Below are 24,834 nucleotides of genomic sequence, written 5' to 3'. Positions count from 1 at the left end.
GAGATTACAGAAAGAGTGAGAATTACAGAGAGAAAAAAAAAAGAGGACAAAGACACAGGTGCAAAATGCAGTGAAAAGGCAGCTTTATTTTCTTTTAATACTATACACAGAGAAAAGGGGGGGGAGGAACCCCAGAAAATAGCCACAGTTACGGCTGGCTGTTGCTGGCAGTGTTTTGTTTTCATTTTTTTGGTCTGTGTCTTTTTTATTTTTAATCTGAAAATTCCCCCCCCTCCACCCCCCCAAGCATATACAATCTCAAAAGTACACTTCAGGTTACAATGGACGACAGCAGATATTTTCAGCAATTCTAATCCAGTACTTTAGCACAACAGTTTACAGTTGTTCTTTTTCTCTTCTCCAGATGGGAATCTTATATACATTTGTTCACCAAGAAGGTAAGCATGAAAAAGAAACAAAATAAAACAAAACAAAAAAACCCCATCTCAGCCCAATCTACATTTGCCAGAAAGCTGTATTTTACACAATATTTTCTTGAGCCTTTCTTTGTGAAGCATTCAATTATATACGGCACACGGAAAAATCTTTCAGGGTTGGCGTTTAACATGGCATTTTGCTCATTGTTCAGAAAAAGTTTCAGCAGTAGCCATTTTTATAGGGGCTTCTTTTTCGCTTGGGCCTATAAACAATACTATCTACCACCACCTTGGTTAAAAGATACAGCTTTTTTTCTGCACAACACTCACATTTAATGGCACCTCTTTCTGAGTAAAAGTACAAAGAATCAGCTGAAATTTTATGCATATCCACTCAGGAATGGGACTCACTAAATCTAAATATGTACACTTACACTAAATAGGTAAGTATGTATACGGATTTGAAAACAGACCCATTAAAATCATAGGTAGTCCTCGACTTATAACAGTTTCTTTAATGACCATTCACAGTTAAAACAGCACTGAAAAAAAGTGATGTATGACCATTTTTCACATGATCGTTGTAGCATCCCCACAGTCACATGATCAAAATTCGGATGCTTGGCAACTGGTTCTTATTTATGACAGTTGCAGTGTCCTGGAGTCATGTGATCACCTTTTGCAGCCTTCTGACAAACAAAGTCAATGGGGAAGTCAGGTTCACTTAACAACCTTGTTACTAACTTAACAACTGCAGTGATTCACTTAACAACTTGTGGCAAGAAAGGTCATAAAATGGTGCAAAACTCACTTAACGACTGTCTCGCTTAGCAATAGAAATTTTGGGCTCAATCGTGGTCGTAAGTCGAAAACTACCTGTAAGTACCTTTTTCTGAATAAACAGAATTGGACCGAGTGGTTCAATCCTAAACACATGGGGCTTACATCTATTTAAATAGGTTTGGTATTGACTGCTGACATTGTAGCTTTCTACTTTGAACTTTGCCACTTAAAACAGTGATATATGAATGTACACATTTCTTGAGACTCTGGAGCTGTGTAAAAACCACTTAGGGACTAATTCATACATTACACTCTTAAGTGTGCACATTTTAAGTCTTAATTCCAAATTCTGATTAAGTAGGAATTGTGATTAGGTTTAACAGCGAAGGTGAGGGACCTTTCTCTTGTGCCCTACTGATGGATGCTGTTGAATCGTTTAAGTCAGCGGTCCCCAACCTATCCAGCTTTGCGGACCGGGAGGCGGGGGATGGTTCCACACAAGCAGTGGGTGAGCGTGTGCGTGCAACTCGCTCAAGTGGACCTGCACTTGCAAACCTTTTCTGTGGGCCAGTTTTGAACAGGCCATGGGCCGGGGTTGGGGACCCCCCAATTTAAGTTACAGTCTCAAATTCAAATAGTCTAGTTGTTGTCAAGCATGTACTCTAAAAAGAAAAGTATAATGCACAGGGCCGAGTTGGGCAGCATTATCTAACCCTCTCCCTGTGGTACAATCTAATATCCACATGATGCGTGTGAACATCTAGGGTCTGTTAATGGGTAGGCTGGAACCGCTGATCATATGGGATGTCTACCTGCAATAAAACTTGCAATACGCATGGAAGAAAGAAGGCCAGAAGATACTGTGCTACCCTGTGATTTATTACGTAATCTCTATAGGGGGGATTCTCTGAGGAGAGAATGTCTTAACAAAGTTATGAATCAAGTTTTTTAGAAAGGGGGCAAGATATGTTATTTCCCACTACATCTCTAAGAAAAATCATATTTGTGGAAAACAATGCTTGAGGCTAATTTAAGGCTGTTCATGTTTTGTTTTTCACTGGTATAATCGTTTCATCTAAATTCTTAGGCAACAACACTGAATAACTCCCTTCAGTTTGCTGAGGCTTGTGAATCTTTCCCTTACAACTGTTTGTTTTCCTCCACCCAGGATTCAAGACCAGAAACAAAGTTCACTGGGAAGGGAACAATATGAGGAATTATTTCAGGTGTGAATTGAATAGAATCGATTTTGAGAGGATTCTACAATAATGTAGAAACAAAAACCCATTTCTCAAGATTTATGTTAATGATGTATAATTGTTGAAGGCGTACATAGCCCAAAGTTACCAGGCTGAACAGCCAGAGCCACAAAACCACTTTTTAAATCTGTTTTGTAACATCTCAACCTTAAGTAACCTTACAACACTGTGAAAAATAGTTTTCATGCCCTTTCATGCTGGAGGGTTTTTTTTTTTTTTTTTAAAAATCTCTTTCTGTTTGTTAAATTATACTTCTCCCAGCTGTTTTATTTAGTACAGTATACACTTATCTAATAATCAGTCAATCTTGCTATGAGGATAAATACTCAGTGTTCAACTCGAGCAATATATCCTAGCAGGAAGAGATCTATTATCACACTTTTACACCCAGTATCAAGAGTGATGAATATCTCGTCATTTCATACAGAATATCAGCCGTCAACAGCATGAATACCTCTATTCAGTGTAAGACAGAACAGCTATCACATTGCATGATCATGCAATAATATTCCCAATAAACATCTTATGTATGTGGTATACCATTTCTCTTTCTTACATATTCTGGACCAAGATTCCCAGTTGCTACAGTATATCATGCCATTTCCTTTCTGAGAAAAACTGCTGTCTTTATGGATCTCAAAAAAAAAGAGAGAGAGAGAGAGAGAGAGAGAGAGAGAGAGAGAGAGAGAGAGAGAGAGAGAGAGAGAGGGAGACGGAAAGAGAACGTTGTGCTTACACAGCTTGGAATGCTGCCTGGATTTTGGTAAGAGAGAAGGTGGAAATTTAGGGAAAGAAATAACATTAAAATAAAGAGGGGAAATCTAAGGCAATCTGTCCAATGGCACATTGTATCTAGTTTTGTGATTCGTTAGCAAGTGTCACAAAGGCAAAAATGGAAGAATTGTGTAAACATATGCAATACAGTACATCAGCCACAGACAACTAAATGAGAAACAGCCCTGTGATTCTTTTCTTTCTGCTTTGTTTTTTCTTTACTTGAAAGCGGATACTTGGCCAGTATATTGGTGGCATTTTATGTTTTTTATATTCAGAAAAAGATGGCCTGATGTTACCAAGAAAAAGAGTCTTCATGAAAACTAAGGTAAATTTGCAAAAAGATTGAAAATAGAAAAGATTTTTTAAAATGCACAGATTACTTGTATTTTAGGAAAACACACTGAAAAGATTTTTTTCCCCTTTGCATTTTTTAATATTTAATTACAAAAATTAAGGCTAAATAGTCATTGTGCCAAACTGTCAAGAATCTAGACCTTGCCTTTTGTATTTATTGTTTAAAATATTTCTCTGTGCTGGAATTGCAAAGATACAATCCTGGAAAATTTTTTAAAAAACATTTTTCCCCCTGAAAGGATATATTGAGTCGTCCAGAGACCTGCAATTGAAACCTAGCATTTTTGAATGCAACTGTGGACACAACCCTACAATTCCCATACTTATTTAGAGGAAATTGGTAGAGTTGTGGAGCATTATTAAAATGATACACATGTAATCTAGAATGTGCCAATCCTTAGAAAATATATATATAGTGTAATCTGATTGTTTCTAGTTCCCATTTGGTTTGCTTTAATCATATTTAGGTGAAGACGGCCTCCAAATATATTTTCAAAACATTATTGACTTTGAATTTTAACGCCAGCTCCTCAGATTGGCCTTTCCTATCTTAACATCTTCCAAATTTATTGGGACTACAGTTAGGGTTTCAGTACTGACCATATGCAGGCCCCAGGTGTATAAAGCTGGCTGGATCCTTGTAGAAGTTTGAATTATCTGTTCATCTCTGTGTAATGTTTTATATTTTAATTGTTCTGGATTGTAGGTTTCATTAGGCATAATGAACATTATAATGTTCATTCCTGTTGAAATCATTAGGATTGAAGGCAGGTGTATTTTTTTCCTGATGGATGGTTAGCTGGACTTGAATTCGGGATCATGAGGAAAAGCCAGTCAATAATAATAAAAGTCAAGAGGTTGTCCTAAAAATCTTTGGAAAAAAATTAATCAGGGACGTGTTGCTCAAGACATTTGTTGATATCAGTGAAATATATATTTGTTTAAAGGCATTAGAATCAGTACTGTTTTATTCAGCAGTTTGTTGTACTTGAGAGGAAATAAGCATTCAACAATAAGATAATCTCCATTTTAGATTATATGTGAATTTTACTTTAACTTTCATGGTATGTATGAATGCGTGTGGAATGCTGACAATTTACTAAAGATAATCGAAAATCAAAAGTATTTTGCTCAATCAGAAAAAGTGCTACATTTGTGCTCTACTTCTAACCTTTAAACCTTTCCTCTGCCCTCTATTACCTAGCAAAAATGTTAACAGGAGTTGTAGATGATTATCACTTTTTTCAAATTTTCACCAAATGTTTATTGAATAACTTGAAAGATTAGGTGAATGATATTGCACAAAGGAAGATTAAATATAGTAATATTGCAAAAATTGAGATTGCCAATCAAATGAATATAAAAATAAATAATAATGAAATAATAACCATTATTAATGTATTGTCAAATATAGGGCTCTGTAAGAAAATATTAATTGGTCTGTGACTGTTTCCTTGTGGAAAAGTAATGTTATTCCTCTAATTTTCTTAATTTATTTATAGAAATGTGTAGTATTACATTACCATTAATTGTGCAAATTTAAGTTTATTTTTATTAGTTTGTCTGATTTGTTTTATTTTATGATGTAGTACAGGTGGTCCTTATTTAGCAATTGCTTCATTTAGTTTAGTTTGCAGGTCTGTAAAGCAAACAAAAAACTGAATTAAGATCATAAGCGGATTTGCAGTTTCACACAGTGACAGCTTCACTGAATGACTAAGTTGCTGGTCACAACTATAGTCACTAAACAAGGACCTTAAAGTGGCTTTAAAACAATTTTTTAATGGAAAATGTTTTAATGAGAGAATTTATCTTTTGGTGGACTGATCTGTCTTTTTAAGTCTATGATTCTGACATGCTTGTACAGAAGTATGTTCAACTGAACTCAAGTTCAACATTAATTCCAAATAAATGGATTTAAGATTGAGATTTGGTTTTTCAAAACTCACTGGAGATTGTTGGTATTCCTCACTTGAAAAGTTACCAGGCAGGGATATCTTTCTTAATGGCACAGAAAGAAAAGAGCTCAGAGGAAAATTGTTGTTCAACATGACATTTAAAACTTAAGAGTTAATACAATAAAGCACCACCTGAGAGAAAATAGATACACATTAGGAGACAACCTCTTTCTCCAGCAAGATTAATGCTGGTTTAGTACGTTTCTATAGGATTCATGAAATTCTTCCTTAGTTGAAATTATTTTGATACCACTAGAAATCTTCACTTCTATTGTAAATTTTATGGATACAGCTAATTGTCAGAAGATACCAATAGGACCCAGATCATTGGAAGGCTTCCTGTTACCAAGGAATCATTATTTTCTATCGGCCTATGCCTCTTTCTGTTTGACACTTTAAGAAAAAAACAAACAAACCCCTCAGTGAGGCCTCTTATAACCTTATAATCCAAAATTTCTATTTCAGATGCTAATGGAACCCCTAAAAATTTGGAGGTGGGTCATACCAACTAGGTATTAAAAATTAGGAAAAGCATCTCAGAACTCAACCACAGAAGGCTTCAAATGAGAGATGTGGAAGAGCACACAGACTGGAAAAAATAAATTAGCATGTTTTACCATAACTTTACTGAAATACTTGCTTGAGACAATGAGCCTACTTAAATCTTCCCCAAAAGAGAGGCTTCAGCACTCTCCTGCTCATTTCCCTCTGGAGAGAAGTGAATGACCAGATAGTGCTCTTGATGAAATGGGAAGGTTGCGTTTCCAAAGAACCTGGCATGCGGGTTGTAGCATTAAGAGCAGGAATAGTACAACTGTGGCTATATCCATTTATTCTCGAATTTGATGTGATAGGAGATGCCGATGGGGCTGATGAAAACTGGAGGCCAGCAATCCCTGAAGGACTACAGATTTTTTGATCATAGCTTTGAGATACTTTTACTCATGATTAGAATATATTTCATAGTCAGATAATGGCTGTATACTCAGCTGACACTGAGAAGGCAAAAGGAAATCACTTGTTACCCTGAAACTGTGTTTTTCATTTCTTCTTGGGGACAATCCTGGGTAAAAATATCTCAAAGTTTCAGTAGGCGTAATGAGACAAAGCAAATAAAGAAGCAATGTTTAAATTATATGGGTACTTATAATGTGCAGAACCTTTTTACAAGATGAACATGAAAACTAATTTGATGAACTTTAAGCAAAGACTGTTTTGCAAGACATTTGTATTTCTTGTGGTCAATCATAATTTCCTACTCTTAACACTTAGAGCTCATCTACATCTCGATGCAAGGATGCCCCACTAACCATTTGCTGAGGACATGTCCTCACAGTAAATCCTCCATCTTGTTATGAGCCCATTACTTAGTCTGGTTGAAGCTGATCTAAGGTGCCTGAAGGAAGTATTTTGTCTGCTATCTTAGTCTTAAGCCTCCCACGTACACATTCACTTAAACATGGAGGAGGAGCCTTTGGAGTTTGGCAACTGCTAGAGACTGAAGGGCTCCTTTCTCCCATCTGGCTGGCTGGCTAGGCATCCGTTTGGCCTTTTTTGTTGTGGTTGACAGAGAGAGACCATACCTCACTGTCATGGCACATATTTTTCTTTTGGGGGGTAGGTTTGGACATGGGAATATTGATTGCATGTTAAACTGAATGCAGGTCTTTGAGGAAATAAATATTGCTACTGCAAAACAGAAATAAAGATGTTTAGGAAATACCATCAAGTTTTGAAAACACGTCCATCTATGATTTACTGTGCTGGCTTTTTGACAGCAATAATTGTAGGCAGTGGATTTTGTTTTTGTTTTTATCAAAGATTCACTACAGAGGGATTGTTATTTTGTTGTGCATGAGGGCAGACTCTGCTTCCCCCCACCCACCCCCGCAGTTGCACCAGCAATGCCTTGCCCAATGCATTTTTATTTTGTAGGGCTGAGGTTTCCTGAAAAGAGTAGAATCACATCCTTCTCCTGCGAGTGCAATCTAATTTGGGATGCAGACCTGTCATTTATCCCATGAGTTGTCACAGTCTTGGTTTTGGCAGACTCCTGTGCAAAGGTTAGAGGACAAACCTAGTGGCAGAAGCTTTGAATAACAACACACTATTGAAGCCTATTTTGCCATCTTGAAAGAGGCAATTCTCTAATGGGGGGAATGAGGTGCCGTGAGCAATGCAAACAAATGAGGGTGAGAGCTGGCAAGGAGGATAAGAAGCAGGCATGGGGGTGGCGGGTGTCACTTCAAACTTACTGCTTGTGGAAGTAACTTTTACCTGGAGAAAAATGTAATTAATTCTCTTTATCCTCCTTAGAATTTACAGAACAGGTATTATAGAACTGTTTTTTTCCCAGCCTTTGAAGAGCCAATCACTAACCTAAAAGTAATCCACATTATTTTCTCAGAGGGCAGCAATACTACTGGCTTAATTGCCATTTGGTATGAACTATGTTGTGGGTGCTGTCCTTTTTGTATTGTCAAGAATGGGAACATAGCACATTGGATGAGCCCTTAGTAACCAAACACTCAAGCAGAAGGACATAGAAAGTGATTCTGGTGATGCTAATATGAGGCTAAGATTCTCACTGGGCTTTTTTACTTTATCTGAAGGAGACACTGGAAGATGATGATAGTTCATATGATGCTTACCTATTACAAAAATGCTAGCTTTTCTACTTTGATTTTTTTATTCTCTGGGAGGCAAATATAACAACCTCTAAAGAGACTTTGAGAACTGGGGCCTTCTATTCTTGAGAAAAAGTGGCTCTCTTCTTTTTTCTTTTTGGGAAATTTAGATCATAAGACAATCATTATGGATACATATTTTATATAAACCACAAAATCATCTTTTACATATCACAGTTCCGACAAGCAGACCATATACATAAGTAGGCACTGTTACTGAAAGGCAAACAAGTAAAATCAGTGACAATAATTTAATCCTGGCAATTCTGGACCCATTTTCATGACATACTCATTTTAGTTTGACTGTAGGGAGATGGGACATAAGCACAATACTGAAAACTACAAGATTTAAATAAGGCCAAAATAAAACAATGATAACAAAATCCTAAATCATCACTCCAAGTTCCCTAGGCAACTATTCAATTATTTTTAGCAATACCAGTCAGTAGTGAAATCAGTGTGGTGCTTTCAGTGTTGCAAAATATGTCACAACTGAATTCTGATCCACACTTGCATGCATACAAGCCTCATTGAAGCCAACTATATGGGAACGCTAAGCACGGAGACTGTGCAAAATGCATTCCTTTCAATGACCCTTGTAGAAGAGCCCATCAGAAACTTGAGCAAAACAAATGAAGGTTCCAGTCAACATGATGCTAGTTGGGTTGATCCCATTGTACATTGTCCACAAGACCAGTTTTATTGGGGCTTATATGGGAAAAAGTCTTACTAAACAGCTTCCCAAATTAGAACAAAGTCTTTCTTTGGGGAAGAAAAATTCAAATATTAGGATCTCAAACAACATGATCAAATGTCTTTCCCTTACCCCAGTAAAAAATAAAACCTGTTTCTTAAAAAACGTACAACATTAAAATGCAGTTTAAGGCTCACATATATGTGAAACTTAGGAATCCTGTAAAACCTTGGAGGTTGATCATACCTGCTAGTTATATAAAGTAAAATTCTTCATATACATTTATAAGTCTAATAAATATATGCAATACATAAATATGCATATTACACATACTCAACTATGCATATTCATATATTATATATTTATATTGATATAGATATTTTTCAAATAGAACAGCACTTTGTTCACTGTTTTTGTTCTCACCCTCTAAAAATAATCCTAAAAGAGTGCATTTGGTGAGAAGTCTGTACTCATCTCCCTTGACAAGTTAGAAAAATCAGAGCAAACCAACTGCAAGGCAATGGAGGCAGTCACTTCCAGTTCACAGTACTGCAGTTAGAAAAATACAGTGAGGTCTAAGGGAGTGATGGAGCACGAGCTGCTCGGAAGAAGAAGGAGGAGGAGGAAGGAAGGAAGGAAGATGGTCACATGACAATACAGCACTGACAGCGCTTTTTCTTTTCTGTACCTGGGACTTTTTCCATTGGTAAACTTTCTTCTTTTCCCTCTGGTGACGAGGGCTCTGTTGTGTCTGACAAGGGCCTCCCAGAAACTAACTCAGCAGCATTTCCATCCATGGTCGACACATCAGTCACTGTCTTCTCACGTAATGATTTTTCATCATCTTCGTCAATAAGGACCAGTTCGGCCTTGATTGTCTCATCATAGCCCAATACCTTTTTGGTCTCATCTTCATCATCAATATTTTGATAACCCATAAATATCATTGTTACTGGGTGATCTGAACTGGCTTCTGGGATTTCATCCCCAGAAAGTTTTGCTTGGTGTGGAGGGTTCCCGGAAAGTCTTTTGCCGGATTTGTGCACCATCTCTAGTTTTGCTTCCTTAAAAAGAATTTGTTCCTTCATGTGGCTGAGGTTTCCATCCACTATTGATATAGCCCCTCCTTTTATGCTTGATTGCCCTGCTTTCTGAATAAGTTCATCTACGTCCTTTGAGCTTAATTTATGTACTCCGTTTTCTACCACCGTGCCTCCAGAATGCATCTCATAGACTACTTTGGTACCATCATCATAGACTTTGATTCCTCTCTGACGGGCAGCCTCGGGGCCAATGGGGGACGTAGAGAGAATCTTGGTCTCTCCAGTTTGTTTGTCTTTCTCCACATTAATTTCCATGCTGTACAAAGCTTGAATGGAAACAAGAGAGGAAGTGTTTGTTACAACAGCAAGAAGCATGTGAATGGTTAATTGCCAAACAGACAAGCAGACAACTATATACCCAAAGAAGCTGTGACCTAAAATGCCAAGCAGCCTATGTTAGAGATGCAAACTGTGAAGTCAAGCAGTTGTTATCTTAACAAAGGTTGATGCAACTAGTACTAGACAGACCTTTTCTAGTGAATGGATAACTTTCTAATATTTTCTGTAATAGGGGGGTGACAAACAAGCAGGTCTACCATAATGCCTATGTTATTGAATTAGTTCACATAGTAAATATGGTCATTGTCCAAATTCTGATTGCCCACACCAGGGAAATAGGACATATAACACTAAATGTTACATGGGGATATTTAACAACCTGGAGAATTCCTCTTATACTGGCCAATTAGTGAAGCACAGTAAAAAAAAAAATCACTTGAATTTCTACTTCGGGGGAGTTTCTGCACAACTTAGAAGCTGTATGTTACATCCACAATATACAGCATCACCAAGAGGAAGGGACAGGAAATAAAAATACCCTGATAATGCATCATTATTAATAATGCATCATTATTAAAGTTGAACATAGGCATTGATTCTGCAAGTCTATAGAAATGCCACAGAATGTGGAATTAAAGAAGTCAGTTTTCCAAGAAATAGGGCTGTAATTAACAAAGCAATTGTTTAGTCTTCTTGGTAGCAAAGATATGCTTGAAAGTGAGGGATTATTGTACCCTAGCACACTCTCAGAAGCAAGAAGAGCAGTTCAAGTGAACTTTTCAGTGGTGAAAGTTTCAGTGTTATTTATAGGTTCTTATCCCATCACCAGTAGAAACAAACAAACAAACAAACAAACAAACAAACAAACAAACAAACAAGAGATGCAAGTACAGAAAATAATGCAAACCTTCCTGAATTGTTTATTTTTGTGCAATTTAACAAAACTGAGCAGAGTACCTATATTGACTCCCTGGGGCTTCTATTGTTCCCCTTAGAAATACTTCCACTTAAGTTTCGGTTACTTTTCCCACCCCAGGCCTCTCCAGAAGGGAGGGAACTTCTTTATCATCTATTTTTTTTTTTTTTAAGCATCTTGGGTTTCACATTTACTCCAATTCACCTAGCTTTAAAAGCAACATCAATGCTTAGAGGAAACAGAAAAAGCAGAAATGGAAAATCCAGGAATAGTAGAGTTTTAATTAAGCCTTTTAGTGCTATTGATCAATATATAGGCCATAATCCCATGTCCCTGTGGTAGAGCGGAGGTTGAGACTGTGGAGCATGTCCTTTTACACTGCCCCATGTACAACGTAGCCAGGACTAATTTGATGTCTCTCTTAGAGACAGATTTCTGTGGGCCCAATGATAGTGATTTGGCCTTGTATTGTTTAGGGGATGGCTCCTCATACACTACCTCTCAGGTCTCAAATTTTTTTCTAAGAGCCGTAACCATTAGAGGAGAGCGCTGTGGTGCCTCTCGGCCGGGGCTTCCGGTGGCCGGCTGTTCGTGATGTTCTTTTTCCTATGTTTTTCTGTAGCTATGCTTGCATTTTGATCTGTGACCGTAAATAAATTTATTATTATATAGGCCATAATCTTCTACTTTCTCATCTCAGTGTGGTCTGCTTCATCGATGCACATGCCATTTAATTTCTCACTGAATGACTACATAAAGCTCTGCAATACAGTAGATGCGATCATAACGCATGTAGTAACTAGAAAAAAGCCTTCAAAAACTCTTGGAAAGTATTGTTATTCTGTTGTCCTTCTCTGTGATGATATACAGATAGTCCTCAACTTACAACAGTTCATTTAGTGACTTTTTGAAGTTAGACCATCAATGAAAAAAGTGACATGACCATTTTTCACGCTGACAGACATTGCAGCATATCCAGAATTACATGATCAAAATTCATGGCAACTGACTCATATTTATGACGGTTGCAGTGTCCCAGGATCATGTGATAACCTTTTGCGACCTTCTGACAAGCAAAGTCAATGGGGAAGCCAGATTCATTTAGCAACCGTGTTACTAATTTTACAACTGCAGTGGTTCAGTTAACAAATGTGGCAAGAAAGGTAGTAAAATGGGAAAAATTTCACTTAGCAACTGTCTCGCATAGCAAGAGAAACTTTGGGCTCAATTGTGGTTGTAAGTAAAGGACTACCTCCATTTGTGATGGGTCATTCACACGTGCAAGTTACTTCTTATTACCATGTGCATCAAATGATGGCAATACTTAGCCCAAAGTATATAGAAACTTTACTGGGAGGAATGTGGAAGGGAACAGTTTAAAATTAACACCACAATCAATCTTATCTATAAATTTCTCAGTTATAGGCAAAATCTTGTAATTTTTCAGATTTTGGCCCATGCATGTAACATTTCATGCAAGTTTTTAGTCAATACATTTTCCATGTAATACAGGGATATCAACAGTCAGTTGATGGTAATCCCTCAAACTGCTGTCTTTTAAAAGCTATTAATTGGTCTCAAATTTTCAACTGAACTCTTAATCAGAAAATACCATTAATTAATAGTATTATTAGTATAATATAATAGTATTAATGCTTAAGTAATGTATTGGGGAAAAAAACGAAGACCTTGATAAAGGTAACAGAAGCAACTGGAAGGAGGTTTACAGAGATATTACAGATATCAACCAAATGTTCCCCTCCCGGCTCCCAAATAATCTACTGATGTTTTGTCGCTTTCCTGATCTGTGTAGAAAGTGGTCTGCCTGCCTCTGTAAATTGTTTTGCTATATCACACCAAAATTCTAATGCAGATGTATATAACTTTGTACTTCCAGATGTCTTGGTGGATTGCAACCTGCCAATCAGCATAAACAACTCTAAATCTAATGACAAAGGCAGATGTCCACTGTTGCTTGTTTTCAACAGCTGATTATAAAAAAAACAGACTTTGCATTGTGGAGACCAGAGCTTCATTATGTGGATTTTGTTGATATAATGTACTCTGAGTCACTTGATCATTTGAATGTTTTATTTATTTTAAATATTTACATATTTTATACACAACAATCATATTCCAAATACTAATGTTGTTATCCTATTACTGTAATGCATGTAATTGAACATACTGTAATTACTGTATGTTCAACTCAGGAAACCCACTGAGTTCAATAGGGCTTAATTCATGCTACATATTTTTAGGCCTGTCATCTATATATCACAAAGATAACTAATATGAGTATTGTTCACTCACTCACTCACTCACTCACAGACGAACTATATAGCCAAACAAGCAAGCATATACTCGTAGGGAAAAACTCTAATAAGGGCCTATAACCGTGATGGCAAACCTATAGTACGCATGCCAGAGGTGGCACACAGAGCCCTCTCTGTGGGCACGCACACCGTCGCCAGCTGCTCTTCTGATTTCTGGTACATGTGTTGGTCTTCGCACGCGCCAGAGCGCCGGAAACCCAAAGACCAGCTCGTCTTCAGGTTTCCAGCACTCTGGCGCGTGCACCCACATGCACATGTCCTGGTTTGGGCACTCAGTGCCAAAAAGGTTCGCCATCACTGGCCTATACGTTTGCAGGGTCTTTTTAAGCTAAAGCGAACACAAAGAATAGTACCAATAAAGGAGAATATTTGTAGCTCAGGGTTGACATGAAGGGTCCTTGGTGCTGTCTGAGCTTGGTGGTTTTCTGGCAGATGGCACTGATAATGTTATCTAATTTGGGTAATGAAATGTCTTCAAGAAAACAATCAAGTTCAGAGAGAACCAAGGATCCTTCAACAGTAGCAGTTTTATACAGAGATCTCGTCTATCTGAAGCTTGCTGGGCACACTTATATCTAAGCTTTGGAGATAATGCGAGGAAAATATGACTTATTTTCCTTTGTATAATTTTTGGAATGGTAGTACATCATGAAATATTCCTGTGGGGTAAAGTAAGCAGGAAGCCATTTTGGATTGCCTTTTTATCTGAGTACTTGGCTCTCCTCTTGAGTTCTGTGAAGGAGAATTATGCCATCTTTAGCACTCAAATTTTTGAGTGGCATAAAAGAGAAGATAAATGTTATTTTCTGTGTTACTATTATACTTTTAATACTGGGAATGAAGAGAGTAAATAGTACTTTTGGTACTTAGCATCTTGGCTTAATGGGATATCATATATTTATGTATGTAAATTGGGGCACTGCCTGATTCCAACTGACAGTGGGCAGAACAAACATAATATATGACAAACCACAACAAACAAAAAATAAGATGGGATCCAGGCACAATATACAGGCGGAAAAGAAAAATAACAGTTCATTGCACAAGCACACAATTGAGATGTTCCTTGAAGGTGGCCCCCATAAAAACAATAGCATTGAAGTCCCTTAGTCCATATTTCATCCTATGAGGATTAATTATAAGAATCTCTCTAAAAATAAATATATATAATGGAATACCAATAAGGCCTTATGGGATTTTTTTTGGGGGGGGGGTTTGAACAGTTACATATTTGTAAACACTGTGCTTCTCATATTGAAAAACATATTTAATAATATATTCATACCCGATTTGCTAAACTGACAGGTGCATTTGAAAGCCCCAATCTTTGTGAATCTGGGCTCATTCAAGTGGTGTATGGTTCAGAAAACGTTTGGATTTGCTTATATGGTTGTCAACCCACAGTTGTGTTTATTAACTTATGTAACTAAATAGTATTCTACTTAGGCTTCATGAGAATGGGACCCTTCCTCAATTCTATTTGTTAGTAGAGAGGTTGGTTCGCTTTTAATTTTCAACACTTTCAAATATGCAATCACTCTTAAGACAAATATATTTGGGTCCTCTATCTCAAATGTATTTCCAATGAGGAAAGAACAGCTTCTGGGGTCACTAAATGGAGAATGTATAAATAACAATTTCAAATGACTTCATCAAATTTAAAGAATGTCCCCCCCATCTAAGTGTTTATAAGGGGAGAAATATTTAATGCAAATGCTGCTTTTTACAAACAAATCATTAAAAATAATTGAAACCAATGAAATGTAGACTGATATATGAGAATAAGTGCCACTGAATTTAAATTTAATTCTGAGCGAATGAGTGAGAAATAAAATTGAAGTCATTAGTAAATTAGGCAACAGTTAACATGATTAAGTATGTTAATTTGCTTTAAAGTTAGAATTAATTTTTGACAAAAACTTTGTGAACATAAATACTCTTACTGCTTTTATCTTTAAACAGATAAACCACAATATTAGGTTTTCTATTGTCTGCCTATTAACAACTGTGAAAAACAAATCAAAACAATTCTGTAATAGCTCATTCAACCTATGAACAAATGCAACAAGCCTCTTTAAGTTTAGGTGTGGTGTCTGCCAAATCATTAGCTAGCTGTTATTTCCCTATTCTATAAAATACAGCTGGTTGTTAGTTCCAGATAACTCAACATGTTTTTTCTTTTCCTTTTTTAAAAGATCAGACTTGTTGAAAGAATAAACCAAATTCTATTGAGACTTACCAGTTACCCTGCTTGTTCTGTCTTTCCCAGGAACAGCCTCTGTTGCTTGTGAATAGAGAGTTGGGAGTTCAGGGATCTGGGAGTAAATGTAATTTACTGCATCTAGTTATCAAAGAATGGGAAATACAGTTAAATAAGACCCCAGAGGCTTCATTGCTTAGGCAGCAGTGTCCCTACTTATTATCCCAAACAATAGACATCAGAAGCTTTGTGCCAGATAACTGAATTAAAGCAGCAAAATGCAGAATCAGTGTGCTTTGATTGCCATTCAATAGTCTAGCTGAGGCGGGAGAGAGAAAGACCTGATGACTAAGACTTTTTTAGTGATATGGGTGTGAAACCATGTCAGGAGGTTCCACATGTCAGCAAGTCAATGACCTCTGAAAATGAAATAGATCAAACAGTAATTTGCCTTGTAAAACATGGAAAAACAGCAAGGTGCTCTGTACAATATATTTGCTCAAGTAAATGCTACAATGGGAGGGGGTTCTTATGGGGTGTTTTCTTTCCAAGGGCATAAAAGCTAATGTTTATTTATCCTGTTTCTCTGAAAATAAGACATCCCCTGATAATAAGACCAATCGGGCTTTTAAGCGCATGCGCTAAAATAAGCCTTCCCCCGAAAATAACCCCTCCCCGAAAATATTTAAACACAGAGCTGGAAATCAGATAAGATGGCAAGAGGAGCCCCATCTTGCTCCATGCGCCCCAAAATAATAAGACCTCCCCGAAAATAAGGCCAAGCACTTATTTCAGGGTTCAAAAAAATATAAGACAAGGTCTTATTTTTGGGGAAACATGGTATTATATTCAAGGTGTGGATTAATAAAGGTGTGAACTATCATACAGGTTAAATGTTTATTGAGCAACATTATAAATCAATACAGTAAATAATATAATTTGAACATTTCTGAACAGAGACTGTTGGTACATTTGCAAGTTAAGATAACCATAGTTGAATGTTATGTTTAGAAGCAAACAGATGTTTGTAACTAGAAAGTTTTTGGTACATCTTTTTGTGTTTGCATCAGAATAAGAAGTGCAGTTTGAATCTAGCTTGTTTGTCAGAGTTTTCTTGCTTCTGCTATATGGGTAATCAGTTTCAAAGATAGAATGGCACTATAGAAAAGGTGAAACTTGTCATTTTCCTAACTTTATATATTGCTAAGGCAGAGCAGGATTTTTAAGGCTGCTCTTAATGGTTAGCTGGCATCATTTGGCAGTAGGAAGATTAAAGGTGTTTACATTTGAGATTAAGCATTTTGAATTGGGTGTAGAGATGGGGCAGTAGCCAGCAAAGATCATCTAAATGACCCCATCAGCTCAGCCCAACACATATTACTGGGTCATGAGGGGAAGACTAGTAAATCATATAACCTAGTCAATAACAATTTTAACCTTAAACTGAATGCTTTAGTTAACCATGTCATTTGAAGAAGAAAAGATCAACACAAGATTAGTCTTCTATTTCTGCTGCTGATACAGATAAGCCCTCAAGTGGCCCTGCAAAAATAGGGCTGCTGAAAAACTGCCTTGGTTTTTCACATAAATCCTCAGCTATATGGGGTGATGGAAGGGGCAATTGGGGAGGAGGGCTAGTCCTTCACAATTTTGCTCATAACGGGCACTAAGCTTGATAGCAGCTCCATGCTATTTTAAAGAATGTGATAGTGGGGATGCTGATTTTAAAAGGGGACTCTTCCCATTTGACCAAGGAATCCATGATTCTTTATCTGCAGCACACATAGTTGAGTAATTCCCTTTAAATCATGGCTATATCAAAATGGTTGCATTCCCTTTTTTCTTCACTGATTTTTAGATTCTGAACTGTCACCATATACACTCTATACACCATGTACAATTCAGTTCATCCCAATATCTAAATAAGATGTCTGTATGGCCACTTTAAAAGGTCTTCATTTTTTTCTGATGGAATTAATTGAGTTTTAAAGGAAAAAAATTAAATGCTATGCCACCAGCTATTAATAGAAGAGGGCAATTTAAACTGATTATAACAAATACATTCCAGACAAATTTATTAAAGGATGATGTATCCAAAAAAGCAAACGCATAAAAAAAGCATATAAAGTTGGACATGACTGAATGGTTAAAACAACAATTTCCAGAATCTCCACAACAAACAGGCATGCCACCGATAGCGCAGGTGGAGATGATTAACTTGATCCTAAGACTCCATGGCCTTTTGCTACATCTCCGGTTTAGACTAGTTCTCATTTTATTGCTCCTCTTTCCATACAAATGATGCTCTTTCATACTTTCACTTTGCAAGTTTGCTGCAGGGCATAACTCTGAATGTAATCTATGTAAATAATGATAACAGAGACTACTGATTTTACTCTGGTGTAGCAGACAAACCTCCTTGTAAAAATGCTGGGGTGTCTGCATGAGAGTCTTTTGCGAATCTTTAAATTTGGGATATTATTTTTAAATTGCCTTAAAGGAGTTAGTTATAGAAGAAACAATTCATTAATAACTGGCAGGCAGAATAGATAATGTGCTGAAGTTCTAGGAGAGGAGCCTATTTATTGTGTTATTAATTTTCTTTCTTAAAACAATATACAGGTAGTCCTCAATTTACAACAGTTTGTTCAGTGATTGTTCAAATTTACAGTGATGCTGAAAAAGTGACTTATGAACATTTTGCAGGATCCCCATGGTCAGGTGATCAAAATTTGGATGCTTGGCAATTGGTTCATATTTATGACAGCTGCAGTGTCCCTGGGACATGTGATCACCTTTTGCAAACTTCTAACAAGCAAAGTCATTGGGAAAGCCAGATTTACTTAACAACTGTGTTACTAACTTAACAACTGCAATGATTCACTTAATAATTGTGACAAGGTCGTAAAATGGGGCAAATTAACAACTGTCTTGCTTAGCAACAGAAATTTTGGACTCAATTGTGGTCATAGGTCAAGAACTACCTATATGCAAGATGACCTCTGGGCAATTCAATTTATGCTAGTATCATTAAAAGGATATTCAAGCAACTCTATGATTTGTAAGATTCAATTGCACCTAGGCTGTATTGTTGTTATATCATTATTATTGCTGTTTCAGTATGCAAATTAAAAAGGGTTTATATATTATGGTATAACCAATAAACTGTTCCCATAAAAGCTGACATAATTCAGGGTACATGTCTGGGCGTAGCACATTATTGAATAGTAATTGATAACAGCAATGTGTTGAGTGATGATGTCTCTCATTTTTTGGCAAGCAGTTTGTTCTTTGCTATTTTAAACAAGCCTCCTCTAGTTTTAGAACTCGGTTGTGATTTACCCATTTGGAGATGTACAGATAACTTTTTATCCTCCTTTCAAGAGATGAAACTCATGCTGTTTTTAATGACTAACAGCCTAACTTGCACCTCAGCAGAAATGTGTTATAGAGCACCATGGCGTCTTTGTAAATTCAGAACTCTGGAGTCTTACAAGTTACAATATCAATTCCATGCTGGCCTGGAGTTCTGAAGGCTGGAGCCCAATACATCTGAAAGGGACCAATATGTATGTATATGTGTATGTATGTATGTATGTATGTATATGTGTGTGTGTGTGTGTGTGTGTGTGTGTGTATTTATATATGTACAGTATGTACTGTATGTGTTAAAAAGTAGTATAGTAGTAAATAAAATGCTCATATAGTTACAGATATCAATGGAATGGAATGGAATGGAATGGAATGGAATGGAATAGAATTAGAATTAGAATAGAATAGAATAGAATAGAATAGAATAGAATAGAATAGAATAGAATAGAATAGAATAGAATAGAATAGAATAGAATAGAATTCTTTATTGGCCAAGTGTGATTGGACTCACAAGGAAGTTGTCTTGGTGCATATGCTCTCGATGTACATAAAAGAAAAAATATACATAAAAAAAAGATGTCCATAAAAGAAAAGAAAAAAAATCAAGTATAAAAAGTAAACCAAACCACTTACCTCCATCTTGGTGTGAGAAACTCTGAAATAACAAAAGCATTGGAATCAATTAGTTTTATATAATATTAGTGTTCAAAGTGCTTGGCACATAGCATATTAATATTATTTACAGTAGACCTAAAAATTAGGAATAGGCAGAATGCCACTCTTAAGGAGAGGGCATTTGGAACTGATCACAGGTGGGGATTAGTCTTACATTTGAATATAATTCATGCATACGTTTTCTCTTGCTCAACTATATTCATGCTCAATTCTTCCATTGATGTTTTTATTCAATACTTTGTTCCTGTTCTTACTTGCAAGTACATGACCCATTCATTTCCCCAATGCTGTGAGATGTTCCATTCCCACTGAGTAAGAAAATAAAGCCTTCTATCCCTCTCCATTTAGGATGGAAGGAAACAGTGCTACTAGGAAGCAAAGCACATATTTAAAAAGGCTAATATCCATTCTACAATTATTTTGGATTATATTTTCCATTATCCATTGTCCGTGTTGGCTTGGGCTAATCTTGTATCATGACTGGTAGATCGGTTTCTTTCCAGACTTGGCTGTGAGAAACAGACTCTTCTTTTTTCCTCATCCAGCATGGATGGACATATACACAAGAGGACCTGTTCCCCAATTATAACGTCTTTCTTGTCTCTACAGTCAGCAATATAGCAATACAGCTCTGCAAGGTGAACCAAATATGCTTTCAAATAACCAAGCATCACTATTTATCAGTGGTGGGATTCAAGTAATTTAACAATCGGTTCTCTGCAGGGGTGAAATGCTCCCGGTTTGGACTGGATCGTCTGATCCGGTAGCAATGGAGGCGGGTGGTTCGGAGAACCGGTAGCAAAAATCCCTGCCCCCCCCCATGCCTAGTTGAGCCGCACAATCATCAGAGGCTTTTTTTTTACTTTTAAAAGCATTTTTTCTACAACCTCTTCGGCCGAAAAAATGCTTTTAAAAGTAAAAAAAAAAAAAAAGCCTCTGATGATCGCATGGCTCAGCTGGGATTGTCAAAGGCTTTTAAAAGAAAAAAAACCCCTTTTTTTCTTTTAAATGCCTCTGACGATCCAGGCTGAGTTGCCTGATCGTCAGAGGAATTTAAAAGAAAAAGTCTCTGCCGATCAGGCAACTCAGCTGGGATCGTCAGAGCCTTTTGAAAGCATTTTTTTACAACCTCTTTGCCAAAGAGGTTGTAGAAAAAATGGTTTTAAAATTAAAAAAAAAAAATTGGCCACACCCACCCAGTCACATTCCCCCCCCATCAAGCCACGCCCACAGAACCGGTAGTAACAAATTTTAGATTTCACCACTGGTTCTCTGCCCTAATGATTTCTTCTAACAAACAGTTTGCTAAACTGCTCAGAAAGTTAACAACCTGAAGTGGTGCGAACTGGCTGAATCCCACCACTGCTGTTTATCAGACATATCAGAAAGAAGCTGTTGTAAGACTGCTGAGGAGTCCATAGTTCTCAGAAATAGAAATGGCAACCTCCTGATAAATAGCATGCACATGCCAGGTTGAAGCATATGGAGTCCTTAGTGCTCTCTGAGCTTGGTTGTTTTCTTGCAGACATTTCATTACCTGACTGGCGGTGCACTGATGATGTTACTTAATCAGGTAATGGAATGTCTGCAAGAAAACAACCAAGCTCAGAGAGCACTAAGGACGCCACAGTTCAATCCTGAGCTACAAACATTCTCTTCTACTGCTTGAAACATGTGTTGTGTGCAGTGTGAAGGAATTTGCAAGCTGAGTATGTAATCAGACCCAGATGTATGTTATATTCATTTTGTAATTTAATTTACATGTTCCTCTTCTTTAATTCTGGCGATGAAAGGTGCCAATGCTTCTTTAGAATTCATAAATGTTCTTTGTAATAATTAATTAATTAATTAATTAACCTTTATGCTATCCATTTAGCCCAATTCTGTTTTCTTCTTTTGCCTAAATATGGTCAGCAACCCAACAGCATTGTCTTACATGGCCTTAATTTTAAAATGGACGTTTCTTTGAGAGAAAGAACGATTTATGCTCCTGTTGGGCAGGATGAATATTTCAACTTTCTTTCAGAATAGAGCCATGCATGTGGATCCTGCTGTGAAATCAATGTAATTTGTGGATTATTACTATGGGAACTACAGAACCTGTGCTGAATTCAGATCAAGTTCATTGCTTTCAAATCTGCCTAAAATGACCTCCCCCAACACAGCGCACTGTAAATTGCATTTTAAGTATCTTAATTAAGTACTAAATGAAGTGTAGCTTCATTCTGTCAGAGCAGGGATAGGAAGCAGGGTCATTTCACTGACGTTGCTGAGAGAAAAGTTTCTTTTGACTCCATTGTTCCTGAACAATTTCTATCTAACCAGATATTGTAAGAATTTAGTGATAGAAGAAGCTGGTGCATAAATTTTGTTTTGTCCTCTCTCTATTGATTTTCTTTCTTCAATGGTGCCTTTTAAAATTATAAGATTTTACTTTTGTAGTTTCTAACTGTAAAGTGAGCCATTCTGGAAGACATTCTGGTTGAGGACCAGAATAAATAAAAATTGATTGAATCAATTTGAATTTGATGTAGGTAATGTCCCATGACTTTATCTGACTTGGAAAAAGGAAGAAGTTTCACAAAGCAGCAAGAATTATTGAAAGAGAACACTTGATTTAACAATGTTCTAGGATATGATGAATTTCTTTATTGCTAACTGCAAAAGTTCAAATTTCAATTTCTTCTTTTGCCTAAATATGTTCAGCATTCCAACAGCTTATTTGGAAAAAACAAACTCTTCAGTGAATGCATAAATCAATGATGGTATCATGAATAATTTTATACATGGGGCCACTTGGAATCTCTGAAGTATCTTGGTAGTTACACATAAGGATTTTTGCAGAATAAATCTCCATTTGATGGTTCTGGATTATAATAATAATCTCTGTAAACAATTTTAATACCAAACAAGAACTTTAGAATATTTAATCTTAATTTTTCAAGTTAAACTAGATAGCATTCTGTAATATTTAAATATATAAGCCATTCTACTTCCACTTATGTAGTGATTTATTTTTTTCATCACTCTTAACCTGCAGGACCAATAAGCCAGCATCACTGGCACCCCCTAGATCAGGGCTGTCAAACTCCCGGGCCACAGGCCGGATGTGTCACGCACTGGCCATGCCCACTCCTGTTTTAGCGAAGGGGGAAAAAGTCCCGATACATCACATGATGCCGCCGTGACGATGTGAGTTTGACATCCCTGCCCTAGATATATTTCAAATGCAGGGCCCATCTTCCCAGTTAATGTAGCAATAGTAGGAATGGATTTGAAATTAGGGAGGTTGCTGTAGATACTTGCCTGTGGGAAGGTATTTAACTGCACTGACCACTGTAAGACTTGCTTTTGAGTAAGTATCCAGCCACTAAATCTCATTTTGTGTTGTAATGACATTGTTATCATTTCAATGCATCCCATATATTGAAGGCAAAACCTTCTCATGGTTAACTTAAATATCTGGCTACTCTATACAGCTATGAATTAGTGTTAAAGGCAGGAATCAAATTTAATAAACAAATAAAGCTTACTTTTCTATTGACTTATCTGATCTTAGTCTGACCCCATTCTTATGTGGAGTTTCTCCATTATACCTATCTCTATTTGTATGTAGTTGGAAAGAAAAGTTTTCTCTTAAGAGCAAGTTGTTTGGATTTTGTTTTTCAGCTTACCTTTTGTAAGTCCTCAAAAGATTTTTCTGTCTCCTTTAGTTTTTCTAAGATGATCTGTTCTTTGGCAGATATTTGGGATTCTTCACATTCAAGCTTTCCTATTTCTTGTTCTAATCTGGAAAATATATTACAGAAAAATTTATTCATCTGGAAAGATATGTCCAGTCAAGAAGGCATACATTTGGCTTAGTTGCAAGATGTTATCTATATATGCAAATGCATCCCGTTATTTTCTTTAATATCAAATTATCAATATAATTATTGGCAATTGAATAAATAAAGTGAGGATTATTGATTAGGTTACGATGCAATTCTCTCATTTTAATTCACTTTCAACTAAAGGTGTCCTAACCTGGACCAGGAGTATTTCGTACCAGGAAGAGCAAGTTTTTCTTTTGCAGATTTTCCTCCCAAAATAGGAAGGGAAGGAAAGGAAAGAAAAAAGGGAGAAAGGAAAGGAATCATTGATACCAGTTATGGATACCAGTTCTTATTACTTTGGAAATAAGAATATTAACAAGAAAATCAGTAAAATAAGTTTATTCTAAGTACACTGTAATCTATATTTCAACTCAAAATGTAAACAAAACCTGCTTTTGAACTGATATACAGCAATTCCTTTGGATTAATCTATTCTGGTTTGCAGATATTCTGGATAATTACAATATGTTACCTTTTTATTATATTTCACTCCCACATTTACTCAATAAAGAGTTTTCTCTGATCACCATTTTATCCCGACAATTATGTAGGTTTATTTGAGAGAACACAACAGGGTCACTGTGAATAAGGAAATAGCTATTCCCAATTATCTGGGAGATTAAGAAGGGACAGTTTTACCCTAAACAGTTCTGGGTTTTTTACATTCAAGGCCCTTCCCCAATCAGTTCTCCAAGAAAAAGAGTTATAGAGTTATAGAGCAGCAGGAAAACAGTGGTGGGTTTCTACCAGTTTACCCCGGTTTGGGCGAACTGATAGTAGCAGCAGCAGGAGGCTCTGCCCACTCGCCCAGACATTATCACAGATGCTCTGGGCATGAGCAGAAGGTTCTGCGCACACATGCAGTCCCGGTTCCGAACCGGTAGTGAAGGTAAGTGCAACCCACTACTGCCGGAAAAGCTATTACAACCTCCAGTACAAAATTCCCTACCAGTGTTCTGAAACCCCTGAATCTTTATAATACTGGTTAAGGTCACAAGTCCCATCCACTCTTGTAGACGCTACTAAAATCATTGACCAAGAGATCTGACTAGGTTACTAGATCACCTGGTAACCAGGCTAATTATGTGGAGGGAACAGAGCCAGGATGTGGTCCCTCTAAGAAATTTCCTCATTCCAGTCAGACCAATTTTATTGTGAAGAATCTGAACTGTGTAACACTTTTGCAAGG

At 36.8% G+C, this 24,834-nt stretch overlaps 1 protein-coding gene across 3 annotated transcripts in view; it reads right to left on the bottom strand.

The window, feature by feature from the left end:
• The window catches only part of PALM2AKAP2 (PALM2 and AKAP2 fusion), a 253,616-nt gene that overhangs the window by 108,835 nt on the left and 119,947 nt on the right, over nt 1-24,834 (bottom strand). For 2 of the 3 annotated variants that reach the window (XM_070938551.1, XM_070938552.1), the window contains 3 exons: nt 23,445-23,559; nt 19,729-19,750; nt 15,763-15,864 (listed from right to left, as the gene is read on the bottom strand). In XM_070938551.1, the coding sequence (XP_070794652.1) occupies nt 15,763-15,864; nt 19,729-19,750; nt 23,445-23,559 (239 nt within the window). Of the gene's footprint in view, nt 1-9,577; nt 10,259-15,762; nt 15,865-19,728; nt 19,751-23,444; nt 23,560-24,834 lie in introns of all 3 variants that reach the window. The other variant, XM_070938554.1, reaches the window with a different exon arrangement.

The sequence above is a fragment of the Pituophis catenifer genome, unplaced genomic scaffold (genome assembly GCF_029215685.1).
Source record: "Pituophis catenifer annectens isolate HBS135680 unplaced genomic scaffold, rPitCat1.0.hap2 SCAF_2, whole genome shotgun sequence".
NCBI lineage: Eukaryota > Metazoa > Chordata > Lepidosauria > Squamata > Colubridae > Pituophis > Pituophis catenifer.
This window is presented reverse-complemented; position numbering and strand designations above follow the sequence as displayed.